At 48.4% G+C, this 17,331-nt stretch overlaps 1 protein-coding gene across 4 annotated transcripts in view; it reads left to right on the top strand.

The window, feature by feature from the left end:
- Positions 1-17,331, top strand: part of Efcab6 (EF-hand calcium binding domain 6) — a 196,484-nt gene that overhangs the window by 117,103 nt on the left and 62,050 nt on the right. For all 4 annotated transcript variants that reach the window (XR_015735668.1, XM_087899133.1, XM_087899132.1 and 1 more), the window contains 6 exons: positions 1,180-1,347; positions 3,500-3,559; positions 3,652-3,812; positions 4,477-4,647; positions 6,287-6,455; positions 14,759-14,873. Coding sequence is in view for 3 of the 4 variants with exons in the window: in XM_087899133.1 (XP_087755259.1) it covers positions 1,180-1,347; positions 3,500-3,559; positions 3,652-3,812; positions 4,477-4,647; positions 6,287-6,455; positions 14,759-14,873 (844 nt within the window). In the remaining variant the exon portion in view is untranslated. The remainder of the gene's footprint in view (positions 1-1,179; positions 1,348-3,499; positions 3,560-3,651; positions 3,813-4,476; positions 4,648-6,286; positions 6,456-14,758; positions 14,874-17,331) is intronic.

Here is a 17,331-nt window from a genome sequence, read left to right as displayed (position 1 = left end):
TGGCCAGGAGATGTGAGTACAAACACTTCCTGTAAAAGCATGAGGACTTGAATTCAAATCCCCAGCACCCAGCAAAGCACCAGGTGTGGCTGTGCACCATGTACCTGGTGCTGCTGAGAAGAAGGCAGGTGGACAGCTGGGGCTCTATGGCAGCCAGCCTTGCTCCAGGTTCAGAGAGAGACCCTGTCTCAATAAAATAGAGTGACATCACACCATTTAACCTCGTCTGGCCTTCACATGTAACACAGGATATCTCCACTCACGTGTGTGTGCACACCACACATGCACATAGAAAATAATAACAAAAATAAGAATTTCGGGGACTCAGCACTTAAGAGCACTTACTGCTCCTTCAGAGTACCTGGGTTCAGTTCCAACACCTGACTTCCTGTGGCTGCTCTTCCAGAACATCTGACACCCTCTTCTGGCCTCCAAGGGCACCAGGCCCACATAGGTGCACACGTACACACACATCATCCACATATAAAAATAAAAGAATAAGAACTCTGCTCTCTTAGCCTCTGGACCCACATTTATTTCACACTCTTGCAGTCAATGGTGGCTACTGACCGACACTCGAAATCCCCTCTCCGGGGAAGAGGTCTGTATTCCCACCTTCCCAGAAGGCAGAGGTTCCTGATTTTCATATTTAGTTATCGACAACATTCAGTTCCACGGAACATGCTTATCTCAGAAGGCTTCATTTCTAGTATTTCCTTTATGCAATGTGGCAGAGATCTCTCCCTCAGCAGCTGCCCATGTGCAACCCGTGAGGTTGGAGAGACTGGAAACACATCCTACTGATACTCAGATCAATTGGCAAGCTGCAGCGGATTCTGAGCCAACAGGTGGGGCTAACAGGAGGAGGGCTCTTCATGCTGTGGAGACCCTTGGGAAGGGATTGGTCTGTGCCCCCTAAAAGACCTCATTCCTCCAGGCTATTTCCTGCCTTTTACCTGGCAGAGGATCTGTTTTAGGAAAAACCTCAGAAAGCCTCAGGGGTGCCTACCCTGCTCTTATCACACACAGTGTATATAGTGGCCATTGGCTGCTGTTTTAAGTCATAGCTCAGCTTGACCGAAGTCAATGTGTTACTATTGCTGAGTGTGTATGTGGAGTTTCCTGCCTTTTATTTTTTTTAAAAAAAATTATTGATATTATTTACACTCTCCTACTCAGACGCCCAATGGACACGTAGCTTGGGAAGAACTGCGACACATCCTAAACTGCATGGTTGCAAAGTTAAGTGATTTGGAATTCAATGAACTGAAGCAGACATTTGACCCCGAGGGCACTGGAGTAGTGAAGATCAGCTCCCTACTGGACACGCTGGATGATAGCCCTAAGGTAGGGTCACCACAGTCTCTGGACTGGGTGACTCCCAAAGCCAGGAAGTCAGCATTCTTAGCAAAATGCAGTTTAAATAAATTAATGAATTCACATCTCTGCATGTTTTCATTTCAGGTTACAGTTAAGAGGTCATCTGGTTTAAGTTTTTGTTTTCTAAAGCATACTGAGGATGCTCTCTGGCATTTCTGAGACACCTGTCCTGAAGCGACAGGCGCTGGGCAGCGCTGTACTTTTAGCCAGAGTGTCTGCAAGTCCCACCTGGTGGCAGCAGCACACACTCTTGGTCCCAGCCCTCAACAGGCTGAGTCGGAAGTGCTGTGAGTTCAGGGCTACCCTGTGCGAAACGGAATGCCAGGCTAGCCAGGACTATATCGTGAAATGTATCTGAAAAAAATAAAACAGCTACAACAGAAACATGTTTGGGAAGGGACCCCATGCCCTGATCTGACACAGTGTTAGGAGTAGCCACCCTGCTCCCCTGCTGTCTACTGGTAGCTTTCAGCCATTGCTGCTTTTGACTGAAAAACAGGCAGTTTTATTCAAAGTAGCTCTGCAGCAGCAGTTAACATCGGCAGTCTTTAAGAACACTGAAAAAGTCAGATTGTTGCATGCATGACTGCGTGGCCTTATTGTCAGAATGTTGAGCTGTTCGCCTTCACCGTGGAGGGAAATTGCTAGGCTGAGCATGGACCTTCACACACCTAAGTGTGAAAAACTTAAGTCAAAACGTGTAGGTATGTCCTTGCCTTCACACACACACACACACACACACACACACACACACACACACACACACTTTTTAAACGTGAAAACTGTGGAAAATGAAAGAGGAGTTTATGGTTTCTCAAGTAAGACCTTGGTTACATCCATCCCTAGCCGTATTGGTCAGGAGAAATTGGACTTGTGTGCCCAGGCAGTACCTCAAAGTATGCCTTGACTCAGTTTACCACTGGTGCTTGAGAACAAGATCAAATGAGTTTTCAGGGCACCATCTCCATGAGCTGCGTCCAGGGGCCGATATTGTACCTCTTGAAGACACACGTCTTTTACAGCAAGATTGGTGAGCTGTGGAAACTCAGCAGGATAAAGTGTACACTCAGAAGTGTTCCAGTTCTCAATATTCAGTCTCAGTCGTTTTGATGATTGTCTGAGTTTCTCTTGCACAAACACTGCCCACACCCTGAGCCCCTGGTCCTTCCTAACCCTGCTTGCAGAGTGAGTGGTGGAGTTTTCAGTGCCTTTCCCAGCCCTGGTGTAGGACAGGTCTGTGGTGCTCAGGGCTTCTTACCCCTTGGCAGCGTAGCAACTGTGCACATTTGCAAACCAAACCAAACCAGGACAGTAAGCAGCCTCTCCGTGTAGCAAGGGACATGATCTTTGCTCAGTGTAACTGGAGCTGTGACACATGTACACACATGCACAAATCTGCTGTATATATGTGCACACGTACAAACCTTCCATATATATATATATGTGCACACATGCTTAAGCCTGCCATGTGTATTTGTACACACACTCAAACCTGTCTTATGTATGTGTATACACACTCAAACATATCATATACATGTGCACACACTCAAACCTTCCAGATATATGTGCACATATACAAGCTTGTCATATATACGTGCACATACACTCAAATCTTCCATATATATGTACACACTCTCAAGCCTGTAATATATATGTGCACACACACTCAAACCTGTCATATGTATAAGCACATACACTTCCAACCCTATGATTTGTATGTAGACAAACACTTTCATTTTCAAAACAGTTATATTTGAATATAAGTTATGCTTTTTAAAGTGGTACATCCACCACATGCATTTTGATGGGTTTGGATATATGCTTTTGTGTATTGGACCTGACTTTACCTACAAATAAAGTCTTGTTAATGTGTTCAAGTCTGTCATCTTTCATTAAGCCATCACCAGCATTTAACACAGTGAAGTTTGCTACTTAATTTTAAAGAACGCTGCATATTCCCCTTTGTTATATGATCTTGGCATCCACTTTGTTTTCCCTTTAGGAAATTTTGCTCCAACCTGGACCAGCCAGCCAGAGGCAGCTCTCAAATCTAAGCCTGTAGCTTCCTGTTGCCCCTCAGGGAGCACTTGTACTCATAAGGTTTCTCTCGTTCACTTAGGTGAGAAAAATGTCCCCCTCTACAGACACCAAGGCACCTCCTCCTGTGGCTTGGAATTCAGTAAGTACCCCTGGCCTTCTGTTTGTGGATACCATCCCCATGTGCTCTGCAGGTGCCTGCATACGGTAAATGTATTTCCCTTCCTGTGTTAGATAGAAGAAATGGTGCTTGATGCCATCACCAGGAACCCCCAGGCCTTTTACGGCATGCTGCAGTCCTATGACCTTGGCGATACAGGGACCATAGCGAGAAATAACTTCAAGAAAGTCATACACATATTCTGCCCATATCTCTCGAATGAGCACTTCGTAAAGTAAGTTCACAGGTCCTTCCCTTCCTGCTTCTCCCCAGCCTACTGCATGACACCCGTGGATAATATCGGTAGCAGACACTGTGTTGAGTCCTCACAGAGCAGCACGCTAAGAGTTGACCTTGTGTAATTGGATCCCACCACCACCATTAAAGAGGATGGATGGAGAAGCTGTGTAACCACTGTGAGGCTCCAGGGAGTCAGGGGACACAGGCTCCATCTGGGTCTCTAGGATCGCTGGCTATTCCTATTGCTTTCCATTTTTTAAAAAGATTTGTTTATAAGTGTGCACGTGTGTCTCTATTTATATACATGCATGTGCAAGCACAGCACCTGTGGCAATCACAGTCCTCCTGGATACCTGGTGTTGGGCTTCTTCATTTTTAGCCTTGGGCTGAAGAGATGGCTCAGAGGGTAAGGATACAAACTGCTCTTACGGAGGACCCAGGTGCAGTTCCCAGCACCCACATCAGGCCGCTCACAACCACACGTGACTCCTGCTCCAGGAGTTCCAATGCTCTGGCCTCACTGGGCACCCACACTTAAGTGCACAGATACATGCATAAACACATGCACCAACACATAGTTTTTGAAAAAATAATCTTAATTTTAGCCTTTTTTTTTTAAAAAAAAATGGGCACATTCTGATTTTTTTTTTTAACTTTAGACTCTCCAGTAAGTTTCAAGACACAGCCTCAGGACGGATCCTGTACAAGAAACTTCTGTTGTCCATCGGTGTCAATATTCCACCACCCACCCTCCCACTTTCTGCTCCGAAGGATCAGCTAAGCGAAAAGTTACAAATCGAGGAGCAGGGCCAGCCAGCTCTTCCTGAGAGGTAAAATAAGAGCAAAGGAAAGGCGCCTGGGCACCAAGGTGCCTCGCTGGAGGAGGCATTCCCTGGGCACATGCAGCTGCTCAGTGTCATCAGAGCTGTGATCCACTAAGAAAGAACAGTGCACTGGGTGCACGCGGTTAGAGCGAGAAGAGCTCTTGGCAGTAATTGAACCCATTTGCAGATTTTAGAAATGAGAGTGGGACAGACCCAGAGCTGGGGCACTTGCCGAGGGTGTTCTAGTGTCGACAGTCTAGACTCTCCCCTCCCAGACAACTTAACTGTTCTGCCCTTGAGTGCATCCACGCCTCCTCTCTCACAGGAGTCAGAATCTTGGCCATAGCTTACTGGTTATTGTAAAACACACCCATTAACACAGCCAACATCTCCTAATATGAAGAGGTGGAGCTGTTAAAACGATAGCCAGATTGAACTGTCTGAACTGTCAACCAAAACACACTCGGTGAGCTGCAAAAAAGATATTCTGGCTTTTACTTCCTCTTGAAAAGAACTGGTGCAGACTAAGGAAACGATGCCGTCTTAACTGCTTGTTCGTAGCTTGTCGTGAGCCTGCAGGAATGGCAACACCTAGGAGTTGCCATCTTGTCACTTCTCTTTTTCAAAGCTCTTGAGCATGAGATGATGGGATTGTCTTTTAAGAGAAAGCTTAAGTGTCTGGCGACATGTCTCCCCAAAGCCAGGAGAAGCAACAATGGCCGTTAAGCTGCTCATAAAGCAGCTTTTCCTCTAGGACAGGCTGGAACTCTGCTCTGCAAAGCTGTCCCACAGGTGTCCTGTTATCCTGCAGGGCCTAGGAGACTGTGGAGAGCCGGGAAAGAATTATCTTCCAACTGCACACCCTCTCATAATACATTTTGTGAATTGATTCTACAGAGAAATTCAGGATAACCATGACTTCTCTGCTCTACCACAGATGGCCCGTGACTTCATTCACCTAGTTACTACCAAATGCTTTAACTTGACGCTTCCCTGTAGGCCCTGACTTTGTTTCCCTGTTTTATGGAAGCATTTTATTTTCAGTCTTCGTGCAGCAGTCCACTGTAGAAGTGGAGTCACGGCTGCAGGAGCGTAAAGCAGCTGGTCACACTGTATCTGCAGTCTGGAAGCAGAGAAAGGTGGATGCCTTTTTCCTTTTGGTGCAGTTTAGGACCCCAGCCCCAGTTCAGAGCACGGTGCTGCCCACTTTTAGTGTGGGTCTTCCCATCTCATTTACCTTACGTCAACATAATCCTTTCACTGGCATCTGAGAGTCCCTCCCAGGTGGTCGTGGTAGCTCTGGGCAATTCCAGATCCTGCATAGCTGACACCGCTAACCGTCACATGTGCCTGGCCTTGTGCTATTTCCATCCAGCTCCGAGTTGAGAGTCTTAGTGTGAAGACAGTCCTGCCCTGCCTTGCTGGCGTCATCATGCACTGGCAGCGGGACCCTCTGCACAGACACTGTGCTGCTGACCTGCAAGTCCTGGCTCTGCAGGCCACATGCACAGAAAGGAAGCCCTGCTCTCTGATTGGGGTTAGAACTTTGATGGGGGTTATAAACCCCCTAACTGTTTTGGGATACACGATGTACAGGCATGCCATGTCAGCCGGTGGAGAGCTCATTGCCTACTTGTGATTTCAGAACCCAGCCCACGAGGGACAAAACCACGGAGTCCAAGAACATGACCAAGGAAGAAGTCATCAACAGACTCAAGCACTGCATCCAGCAGCAGGACCCGGTGTTCAAAGAGCAGTTTCTTAGCATCAGCAAGGAACCTGATGCGAAGATCTGCCTGGAGGACTTCCGGAAGGTAGGAACCCATGCCGTGTGGGGCTTCCTTCCTGACTGGGTGCACGTGTTCCACCCCACTGCCACACACACTTCATTCATTGTTGCTGCTTGTTTATTCTACTGTGGGGAGGAGGACTGGTGGGCAGTAAAAGAATTGGGGTCGGGTGCTCAGGGAACCAGCAGGTTTGTGCTAGAAGAGCCTCAGCTTGAGGGCCCTGCACGGGCTTTAGGAGTTAATTCACACTATTGATTAAGATTCCTACAATGAGCGCTCCAGCCAGGAGCACGTTGGCTGTTCCTCGGGAAGGCATCTCGGTTAATATGCTGTAGTGGCCGTGTGGACAGGCTAGAAAGCAATGGAATCAATTTCCAAGAAGTCAGTACTCTCTTGAGTGCCTGCTCTTCCCCTGGTGTCTACCTCCAGGCCAGGCATCGTAAACAGAGGCCCAGATCAAGAGTTCCTTGTGGTGTCTTCACCCTGTGTTCCCATTTAGGGCAGTTGCAGATAAAAGCTTTGAAAACCATGTTGTTGTCTTAGCTAGGGTTTCTATCGCTGTGATGAAACACCATGACCAAAGCAAAGATTTTTATTTGGCTTACACTTACACCATGGGCTGGGCCCTCTCCCACCAATCACTAATTAAGAAAATGCCTTACAGGTGGATCTTATGGAAGCCTTTTCTCAGTTGAGGTTCCCCCTTCAGATGACGCTAGCTCATAGGGAGCTGTCATGACACTGTCCACTGTCCGCACAGAAGGTACTCTGGATGGCCTCTGGGTGCCTAGCCAGATTCAGCACATAGAGCAAAGGTTTCCCCATGTGGACTCAGGAAACACCCTAGGGAACAGCTGAAGTCTCCATGATGGTGAAGGAGGTGGTGGGTGAAGGAGGGCGTGTAGGATTAGCTCAGTGACTGAACTTCCTGTCCCCCAAAACTTCCTGATGTCCAGGATGCCTTAATGGGGTCACCAGCTTTGTTTGGGGCTCTTCACACCTCATTAGGGTCTTGGCCTAAGCCCCCTAAGACCCTCGGAAGTCTGGATTTATTTCTCTGTGTTCCAGCTCCAGCCTTGGCCCAAGAACAGCCGGATTCTCAGGGCAGGCAGCCACAGCCAAACTGGTACAGCAGCAGCACACTGACCACTCACCCTTATCGAGGGCCGGCTGGCAGGAGGCTCAGTTTCCTAAGGATTGGGCTCCATGAGTTTTCAGAAGTTCTGTACCTTTATCAAGGTCTGCTTGTTCCGTAGAGGACGGGAGAAGTGTGACGTCTGTCGGGTGTCTGTGGGTTTGTTTACTGGGTTCTTTTATGTTCTGTTAATGTTGTGTGATTCACCCCGAGGCTGTTACTGAGATAGATTTCAAAACACAGAGATCCCTGTGTCTGTGTGACTCTGGGTACAGAGGGGGGCTGCATGGCCTCAAGGCCGCCTTCTTTCTGATTTCTTTTGGTGACTGTTAGGCTGGTGCTGTCTTTCCCCACCTTTGACTTTCAAACTCACTGGGCACTTATGAGCAAGTCTCTTAAGAGCACATTTAACTCACTCTTCGTGAAGTGTGGCTGAGCATCTTACAATTTTCTTTAACCTGGACATCACATGGTTCCTTTTCTGTCTGTCCTTGCCATTAGGTTATTCAACTACTTCCGTGGTTAAGTGTTCCCAGGTGTCCTGTTACGAGCTGACTCTGTTTCGTTCCAGTTGTAAAGCCAATGTTAGAGACTGCAGCTCACTGCTTGCACCCCTATAGAAGTGCAGGGAACTTTAGTACTGTGAACCAAACTCCTGGAAAGAAGCCCTGTCTGCAGAGACTGGCTGGCTGATTAGAATTCCAGCACCATGGAGAGACTGGAACGGTGTGGGTCCGGAGGCTAAAGACCTTATCTTGGGCTAGTTCTAGCCCCCTAGCACAGCCATTCCTTGCCCACCTCTGTGTAGAACTAATATCTTGTGACAAATAGATTAAAACCTGTGGAACCAATTAACTCAGCGGATGACCAGCTTCCACCAAAAGCTAAGAGTCCCGAGTCATCTTGAGCAAATAAATTGGCTCCCCACATCTCATTGCACCTACCTCTCTGGTGTACCCAACAACGTATTTTAAAGTTGCCTGGATTTATGGCTTTCTTTATTCTGTAAAATTATAGAAAGTTCATGAAACTGCCTCCCTGTAGAAACATGAATTTGGAGTGACCTAAGTCAGGGTCCCCGGGTCCTGGTCACTCAGAATGGCTCCAGAATAAACTCTTATTCCTTTAAGATAAGAACTGTGGGTTTTGTGTCAATGGCACTTTATCATCTCTTTTGTGGTACTGCTTGCCACATGCTTCAGTTTTACATATAATCTAAAATTTCATGAGCTGTAATTAACCTGACCCAACAACCTGACCTTACATATTTGTGCTAGCTGTCTGTGTGTCTGTCACAATATCTTTCTCCTCTCCCTCCGCCTTCTCTTCCTCTTTGCTTGAAACTGGACTCATTTCTTTCATTCTGCCTAAAACTCTCCCTTTGTACATTATATATTGAGCGTGCACTGGTCGCTTATTCTGGTTCTGGGTCTTTTAGAGTTCTTTAGTTCTCTACTTAAGTTCCTTCATCCAGACTGCACGCTAAACTTAGACACACACACACACACACAGACACACACACACACAGACACACACACACACACACCCGAGGCTCCTCTGAGCTGTGATAGTTCTCCAGGCTTTCCTTACCTTATTATTATTATTATTTCCATTGTTTTTTAGGACCATGACTAATTTTTGAGGATTCCTTCCTGATCAGGATTAATTTTAAATAAATAGTTGTGTGTGTATATGTGCCTGAGTGTGTGTGCGTATGTGTGCGCATTCTAGTTTTGGTGGAAGGCCTAAGTTTGTGAGTTTAAGAAACTCGGAAGATCCAGATTAGGATAAATACAAGACCAGAGACAAGATGCTAAAAACTCAGATCAGACAACAGGAGAGCAGTGTAAGCCATGTTCCAAGCGGCCACCCAACTATCAGCAGGGATGGCAGAGCTGGAGGACACACTAGTGGTGAGAGTGGGCATGAAGTCAGAGCCACGTCAGCTTGGAACTTTGTGTCTCTCTTGAAGAGTGGAGACAAATGGATGTCTTCAGCCTAGCGGGGCAAAACAAAAGGAAGGCAAGCCTAAGGTAGCTCCCTGCAGGTCCATCTTCAGTACCAGCCATGCTGCAGGAAGTTCCCAGACTCAAGGAATGAGATGCTATGAAGACTCAGATGCCCGCTGTGAGGGATAAAGAGCAGGAGAAGTGTCAACAGGAGATGCCCATGGTTAAAGCACTTGCCATGCAGGCATGAGAACTGGAATTCACATGCCCAGATCTCACCAGAATGCTGTGGGGGCATGGCTACCTGTGATTTCTGCCTTGACAGGGGCAGGTAAATCTCTGTGAGCTCAAGACCAGCATCATCTACAGAGTGAGTTCCGGGACAGTCAAGACTATACAGAGAAACCTTGTTTTGAGGGGTGAGGGTGGAGAGATGGCTCAGAGGTTAAGAGCACTGATTGCTCATCCAGAAGTGCTGAGTTCAATTCCCAGCAACCACATGGTGACTCGCAACCATCTGTAATGAGGTCTGATGCCCTCTTCTGGCCTGCAGGGATACATGGAGGCAGAACACTACATTTATAATTGTTGGGCCCAGATTATGACCCCCAGAGAGAGACCACCAGAGAGGCCCAGACTGTAATAAGCAAGGTTTAATCAGCATTATACAAACATGTTTGGAACCCCTGTCTTCTAACCCCGTTATAGTGAGGTAGAGAGAGGAGTCGTATCTTCTCTGTGGGGTAGGCTTTTAAAGGCGTTAAAAAAAGAGAGACTTTTTGAAGCTGTTTTGGCACGGGTGCAATGACTTTTGCTCCCTCCCATTCTGTTAAGTCAGCTTTTCCCTAGTTCCTAGAGCAAGGCCACTGTTTCTGAGTTAGGCCATCTTTATCAGCCTGTACCAGGTGATTGGTTGGGCTAAGCTATGTGACCTTGTGCTCGAAATCTCCCGGGTGGGAGAGGGGAAGGCCACTATCTTCCTGGGAAAACACTCTGCTAAGAAATTTTTTCTTGCCCCTTTGAGAATAAGGGGTGAGGGTCCTACAATAATAAATAAATATATCTTAAAAAGAAAGAAAAGAAATTGAGGATACTTCCCAGTACCAGCCTCACACTTAGCATGTGCCCATCACATGCACACTGCACACATGCATGGAACTGGAGAGCTGGTGGCTAAATATGAAAGGCTACTTTTAATTCACAGAATACACAGGAGTGTTTGAGATCAAAAATTACAGCCTTGCCTTGGAAAGTTTACTATATGTGAAAATATAAACAAATGACAGCATAGCAGAAAGGCCAGCAGGGGCCCCAACAGCTTCCAGGACTCTGTCTTGTGTGTGAATGATGTGATGTAATGTTCTCTAGCTCACCAGTTCTCAACCTTTCTTACTCTGCAACCCATTAATTCAGTTCCTCACATTATGGTGACCCCAACCATAAAATTATTTTCATTGCTACTTCATAACTGTAATTTTGCTACCGTTATGAATCATAATGTAAATATCTGTGTTTTCTGATGATCTTAGGCGACCCCTGTCATTTGTCATTTAGGGTCATTTGACCCTAAAGGGGTCATGACCTCTAGGCTGAGAACAGGTGCTCTAGATGAACTGTACAGTGTTGTAACCCCAAGGGAAAACACTGAGAACGTGATACAAAGGTGAAGCAAGCATGCCACGTATGTGGATGTGTCTGTTCTGTCCCAAGCAGAAAGGCCTGGGTCCCCTCGGCCATTGTCATTGGGCACCAGCTACTCAGAGCACCAAAAGCCCTGTAAAATTTCAGTAAGTTATCAGGGTCCCAAGGAAGGCTTTCTCTGCAATGAAGTCTGTCCCAGGCAGAGTCAATAGAGGTGATCTTTTGAAACATTACCATTGTCAGACAGGGGCTGGCAAGATAGCCCAGTTGGTAAAGCACCTGTGTTGCAAACACGAGGGCCTGAGTTTGATTCCTAGAACCCATGAGAAAAGAGAAAAAACATGGCGGCACACTTGGAATCCCAGTGTTGGTGAGGTAGATATACGTAAATTCCTGGGACTCACTGGCTAGCCAGTCTACCCTACTTGGTTAACAAAAATAAAAGCATGTGTACACACACACGCGCGCGCACACACACATGCATGCACATACACAGGCACATACACACACACACACACATGCATGCATGCACACACACACACACACACACACACACACACACACACGCATGCACGCAGATGAGACCAAGGAGAGAAAGAAGAGATTCAATACCAGTTTGTCACTCTTCAGTGGGCTCTCAGGAGCATGTCTCCCAGAGAAGCCAGGGTTTAGCTGGATAAAAGTTTTCAGTCTGTGCACCAGGTTGTGGCTAAGGCCCACTGCCTGTGAGTTGCTGGCAGGCATTAGGGATAAGTCTTCTGGGTTGGCTGCTGTGTTCATTGAGACAGGTGCGAGGGTGCCTTGGGGAAGCTCAGCACTTCTCCGAAAAGCATGCCAGCGAGGCCATGCTTGCTCCATGGTGCTCGCTCCACGGCCCTGGGGAGCGGCCCACCCAGCCCAATGGACAGGCTGTGAGGCTCCCCAGTTCTTCACAACCCTCCAGGCTGGGAAACATTTGCCTGTAGACATTTTCTTCCTCTCTGCTGCATATGTTTTGGTGAAAGGACTAAGTGGGAGGACTTGGCGATGAATAATTCATGTGTGATTGTTTTCAAAATAGGAAGTTAGTTTTTTCAAAGTGAGTAACCCATCTATTCATTCCTGAGACCCATTGCCTCTGGGTGCTTCTGTGTGGGCCGCAGAGTTCTATCTAAACAGTTGTCGCACCCCATGCCGCGGCAGGCTCCTCCAAGCTGCAGGGCCTGGGAACACATGCAAAGGATGGCACAGATGGTGTGGGATTCCCAGTCAAAGGGTGGCCTTGGAACTGAGCTTCTCTCCTCAGTAACTGCACAACCCCTAGTTCTGCAGTTAGCACACATTAGCACACCGTGGTCGGTTCTCTGTACACACACAGACACACACGTGCATGCGCACAACCAAGACTAGCCCCCCCCCCCCAAACCAGGAAGGAATATATCAGCCATTTGCCCACTGTTCACCGTCAGTTCCCTGCATCTTCTTCCCACACACCAGAAAGGATGGGCAAGTCCTGGATAAAGTGCGGCCTGTTCTGTGCTTGGAGCAACTTCTAGACTGTTCAAGTCATTCAAAGTCTGCCGCCGAGTGGGGAGGAAGTGCCTGGAAACTCTACACTGTGCCCAGTCAGGGAGGGAGGAGAAACTGGTTTTTGAAGCCTCCAGGGAAGACGGGGGAACCTGAGAAAGAACCTTTTCATACCCCTAGTGGCCTCCTGCACCCACCCATTTGGTGGGGGTCACAAGATATTTGCCAAGACTTCAGTTAACTTTCCCTGTGTGACCAGTTAGGAATTGTGTAAGGACCCCGGAATTCCACAGCAGGCAGCTCCCTCTTCCCCTGGGTGTGTCCAGTCCACTTTTCACTCCCATTGTCCTCCTGCCTGGTTTCCTGATTCCAACAGGATGAGGAAGTTTGTGAGCAGAACCAGGTTTGAGCCCCAGCCTTACTGCTCCCAGACCAGGTGACCATAGCAAGTCAGTTTCCAGATCTTTGTACGAGGATTCTGAGAGGTCCTTTCTCTGAGCTTCTGATGGGGCGAAATGGAAGGCTCAGCACAGCGCATGGCTTGCAGTTAGTGAGGGTAGTCGATGGGATCCAATCCTGTCTTAGGCCTGTCCTCCAGATTTTCTGCGGTGTCGACTTGCATCCACATCTCCCCCATGCAGTGTGATCCGCAGAACACAAGGGCACCAGTGCCAGGCTCCCAAGATACATCTTTTTAATGCCAAGGCTCAATCCAAGCTAAGGGAGCCATGGAAGTAGGCTCAGTGGGCCATATAGGAACATTCACCTGATATTCCATATTGTGAGGAATATCAATATCCTCTAATATCCCCTAGAGTACCTGCCTCCTCCTGATGTCCCATGCCAGCTGCTCCTGAGAAGGCAAGGCCCCTAGGAACACAGCTGGCTACGCCGATGGCTGTGTCATGGCACCTGGCCTATGAACTCTTTCCCTGTACTGACCAGTGTGGGGCACCATGGAGAGCACAGCACAGATTGTGTTGTGCCCAGCTGGAGCCCCTGGACCTTCCTAGGATGGATTTCTTCCTTCTTTCCTCCCTTCTTCCCTTCTTCCCTCCCTCCCTTTCTCCCTCCCTCCCTCCCTCCCTCCCTCCCTCCCTCCCTCCCTCCCTCCCTTCCTCTCTCCCTTTCTTCCTTCTTTCTTTCCTTCCTTCTTCCCTTTCTTTCTTCTTTTTAGTTTTATTTTATTTTTCTCGTATTTTTCAAGACAGGGTTTCTCTGTGTAGCTTTGGAACCTGTCCTGGAACTCGCTCTGTAGACCAGGCTGTGCCCAAACTCACAGAGGTCTGCCTGCCTTTGCCTCCCGAGTTCTGGGATTAAAGGTGTGTGCCGCCACTGCCAGGCTTCTGGGAATGAATTTCAATAAACATGCCACCAGGGATGGCTTCTCCGGTCTTGTCACACATCCATTGTCCACTGTACCTACTGACCATCATCTTACCCACAGCAGCTCAGCCAGTCAGTGTCCCCTAGGAAGGTGGCTTTGGGACAGCTCTGCCCCAGTGCTTGCTACACAAGGACACATGTTTGCTCATTTGTTCCCCACACCGTGTACACAGCTGGAGCAGGAGGGGGTGTGTGTTGGAGTGAAGGGACCAGAAACCACCTTTCGTGAGTGGACTCACACAAGAGAGAAGCAAAATGGTGCTGGCGGGTGCCCTCCCATCAGAGAGTCACACAGCTTCCTTCTGTGGAGCTTGATGGAACTTAAGGCACAATCTTATTTTCCCTCCTGAAACTGCCTTTATTGTGCCTTGAACTCCTGGAAAATATGCAAATAAAAAGTTAGCTTACAGGACCCAAAAGTCACTCAAGAGACAAGAGAGAGCTGGGCACCTTGTCTGGCAGGGCGTTGGCAAAGAGCAGCAGACTGTGTCTGAGTGTCATACTGCCTGTGCCCTTTGTTTACTCACAAGCCCCACAAGCAGGCCTTTGCCCCAGTCTGGGACACAGGAGGCTGGCCCCACCCTCGGCAGCCATGGGCGGGGTAAGAGGGGGCAGACAAGTAATAATGACCACTGGAGCCTGTGGAGGAGCAGGGGAATGTGGGTCAGACACCCTAATGCCTTTCTCCCTCCTGCTCTCCTCCCTGCTAGGTCCTGGAGGAAAGCGGAATGCCTATGAATGACAGCCAGTATGCAATGCTGGCTTCCAAGATAGGCTACAAGAAGGAAGGCATGAGCTACCAGGACTTCACCTCAGGATTTGAAGGTAGCTAGCCGGCAGGTACTCATGTGTCTTGCTGCGGTGGGGCCAGGTGGCACCAAGCTCTTTCCTGGCAGTGCTGTGTCACCAGTTTGGCCATGGGACAGCAACAGGCTGAGAGGTGGAAGCCGTCTCGGCCTAACCTTATCTGTGTTTCAGTCATTTCACCAAGCTAGAGAGAACTTTAGGAGTGACCACAAGCTTAGGTGGTCGTGAGAGTGCTTCCCCAGACCCTACTCACTGCCTTTAAGGCTTTCCTCCATAAAAAGATGCTACCTGGGGGCTGGGAATGTAGCTCAAAAGCATTCTGGCACAAGGCTTGGTTTCAAACCAGCAATGCTGAGGAAAATAAACACGCACACATAAAATCAAAAGATGGTTATATGTAATTAGCAATGCCACCCATAGCTGAGTGTTGTTCCTCCCTCTTCACAGGTGGGGTACAGACATTCCGGAAGAGTTGGTTACCCAAGACCACCTAGGCATGTCCTGCCCCAATCCTAATGGTCCGTAAAAAGTTTGGAACCAGATTTTGTGTCATGAGATAAGGCAGAGCTGAGTCGCCTCCTTGGCCACCTGTGCCTCCTGCTCTCTGGCAGTTGAGGGCAGACGGTGTAGTCTTGAGAGAGCAGGGAAAGCTGGACCTCTGACCTTTTGACGGTCCCAGGACTGTCACCTTCCTGCCTCCAGCTGCCTACCACAGCTCCTAAGCTTATGTGTCGTTCCTGTTCCTGTGAAGGAAAGTGCTTCTCATTGCTGCAGAAAACCTGCGGGGGAGGGGGGGGGTGACTGGGCAGCTCTAGTGACCCTGGGCGCTCTCTTCCCCTGCCACTGGCTTTGAGGAGTGACGTCATTGCCTCTGGAGAACGTGTCCCAGGCAGCACCCCTACTTACACACCAAGAGATCCTACTCCTGTTGGGGGGGAGGCACTAGGTAGCAAGGACAGCTTGAAATGCTCTCACCTTCTGTCTGACTTGACATCCTTGAAGGAAAGAATCCCTGAGGCACATCTGCTGGGCAGGTGCAGTGCTCTTTGGGCAGGGTGAATAGGTCCTTTGCCTGAGGCCTGAGCTGGGAGCTTGCTGGACCCACCCTCCTCTTTCATCTACCTGTCCCTGCCACTTAGAATAGCCTATTGTCCTCTACTTGGCCCCCCGCAGGGCCAGATGCTTCAGGAAGGGAAAGTCATGTGCCAGTGACCTTAGGAGGGCACACACACAGAGAAGAGTTGCTACCCAAGACCGTGTGTGTGTGTGTGTGTGTGTGTGTGTGTGTGTGTGTGTGTGAATTTGTGTGTCTCTGTGTATGTGTGTGCGCACACACGTGTGTAAGGTCACTGTGGAGAGATCAGATCAGGTCATCTGCTGAGAAGTAACAAGCCCCTACTATGGGGTGGAGAAAGAAGTTAGGGAGTCCTGACTTCACCCTGCAACCTCCCAAAGACCCCACATGTTACTGTAGCCATATCCTAGAATGTGTAGTTGAATGACCTCTCCTGGTGGGCCTGGGATGAGTGAGGAGGCTGCAATTGGCCGTCAGGCTCCAGAAGTTCTAGCCATACAATCCAGAGTGCTGCCTGGAGCAGCCAGGGACCCTGTGAGCCCCATCTCTAGCATACCATATAATTTCTTGAACTGAAAGGGGGCATGAAAATCTAGTTCTTCATGTAGTTGGAAGGATCTAACTCTGGAACCCCCTCCCCCGGTTTCTCTGTCATCCTTATGGGGTAGGTAAGGAGGCCTCTTTGCAAGGGGCATGTCCATGGTGATGAAGTCAGCTCAGAACCCGAGCACCCACACAGTGCCACCCCATCACTACCAAACAAGTGCCACATGCTCACCATATGCCATTAACTCTGCTAAGTGCTGGGGTGGCAATGTGCTCCCTGCATAGAATCCCCTTTAGTTCAAGACTGTGAACTCTGTGAAGTTGCCCTGGCGTGATGTCATTAATGATGTCCCCTGGCAAGGATACAGTGGTAAGGAAAGCCTGCTGAATTAATGAGCAGAGACCAAATTTTATATCCTGTCTTTAGGACATGATTCTAGAGAGAGGGGGAAAAAAGAGGCAAAAGTCCTCCTCTGGCCCTGGGAATCAGGAGCTGAACCAAGAAAGAACAGAATCATGGGACAGGGTACACACTAAGGTCATGTGCCGTATGTCCTCATGGTGTAGAAACCATACTTCCACATAAAGCAAAGAAAACCAGCCTACAAACCACAATCCCAGAGAATTTAGACAACAAAGAGGACACTAAGAGAGACTTACATAGATCTAATCTACATGGGAAGTAGAAAAGGACAAGATCTCCTGAGTAAATTGGGAGCATGGGGACCTTGTGGGAGGATTGAAAGGGGAAGGGAGAGGCAGGGAGGGGAGCAGAGAAAAATGTAGAGCTCAATAAAAATCAATAAAAAATCTAAAATAATAATAATAATAAAAAAGAAACCACACTTCCTTTGA

Source organism: Myodes glareolus, chromosome 19 (genome assembly GCF_982192425.1).
Source record: "Myodes glareolus chromosome 19, mMyoGla1.1, whole genome shotgun sequence".
In the NCBI taxonomy this organism is placed as follows: Eukaryota; Metazoa; Chordata; class Mammalia; order Rodentia; family Cricetidae; genus Myodes; species Myodes glareolus.
The sequence above is the reverse complement of the archived record's forward strand: the minus strand, read 5'-3'. Positions and strand labels throughout refer to the sequence as shown.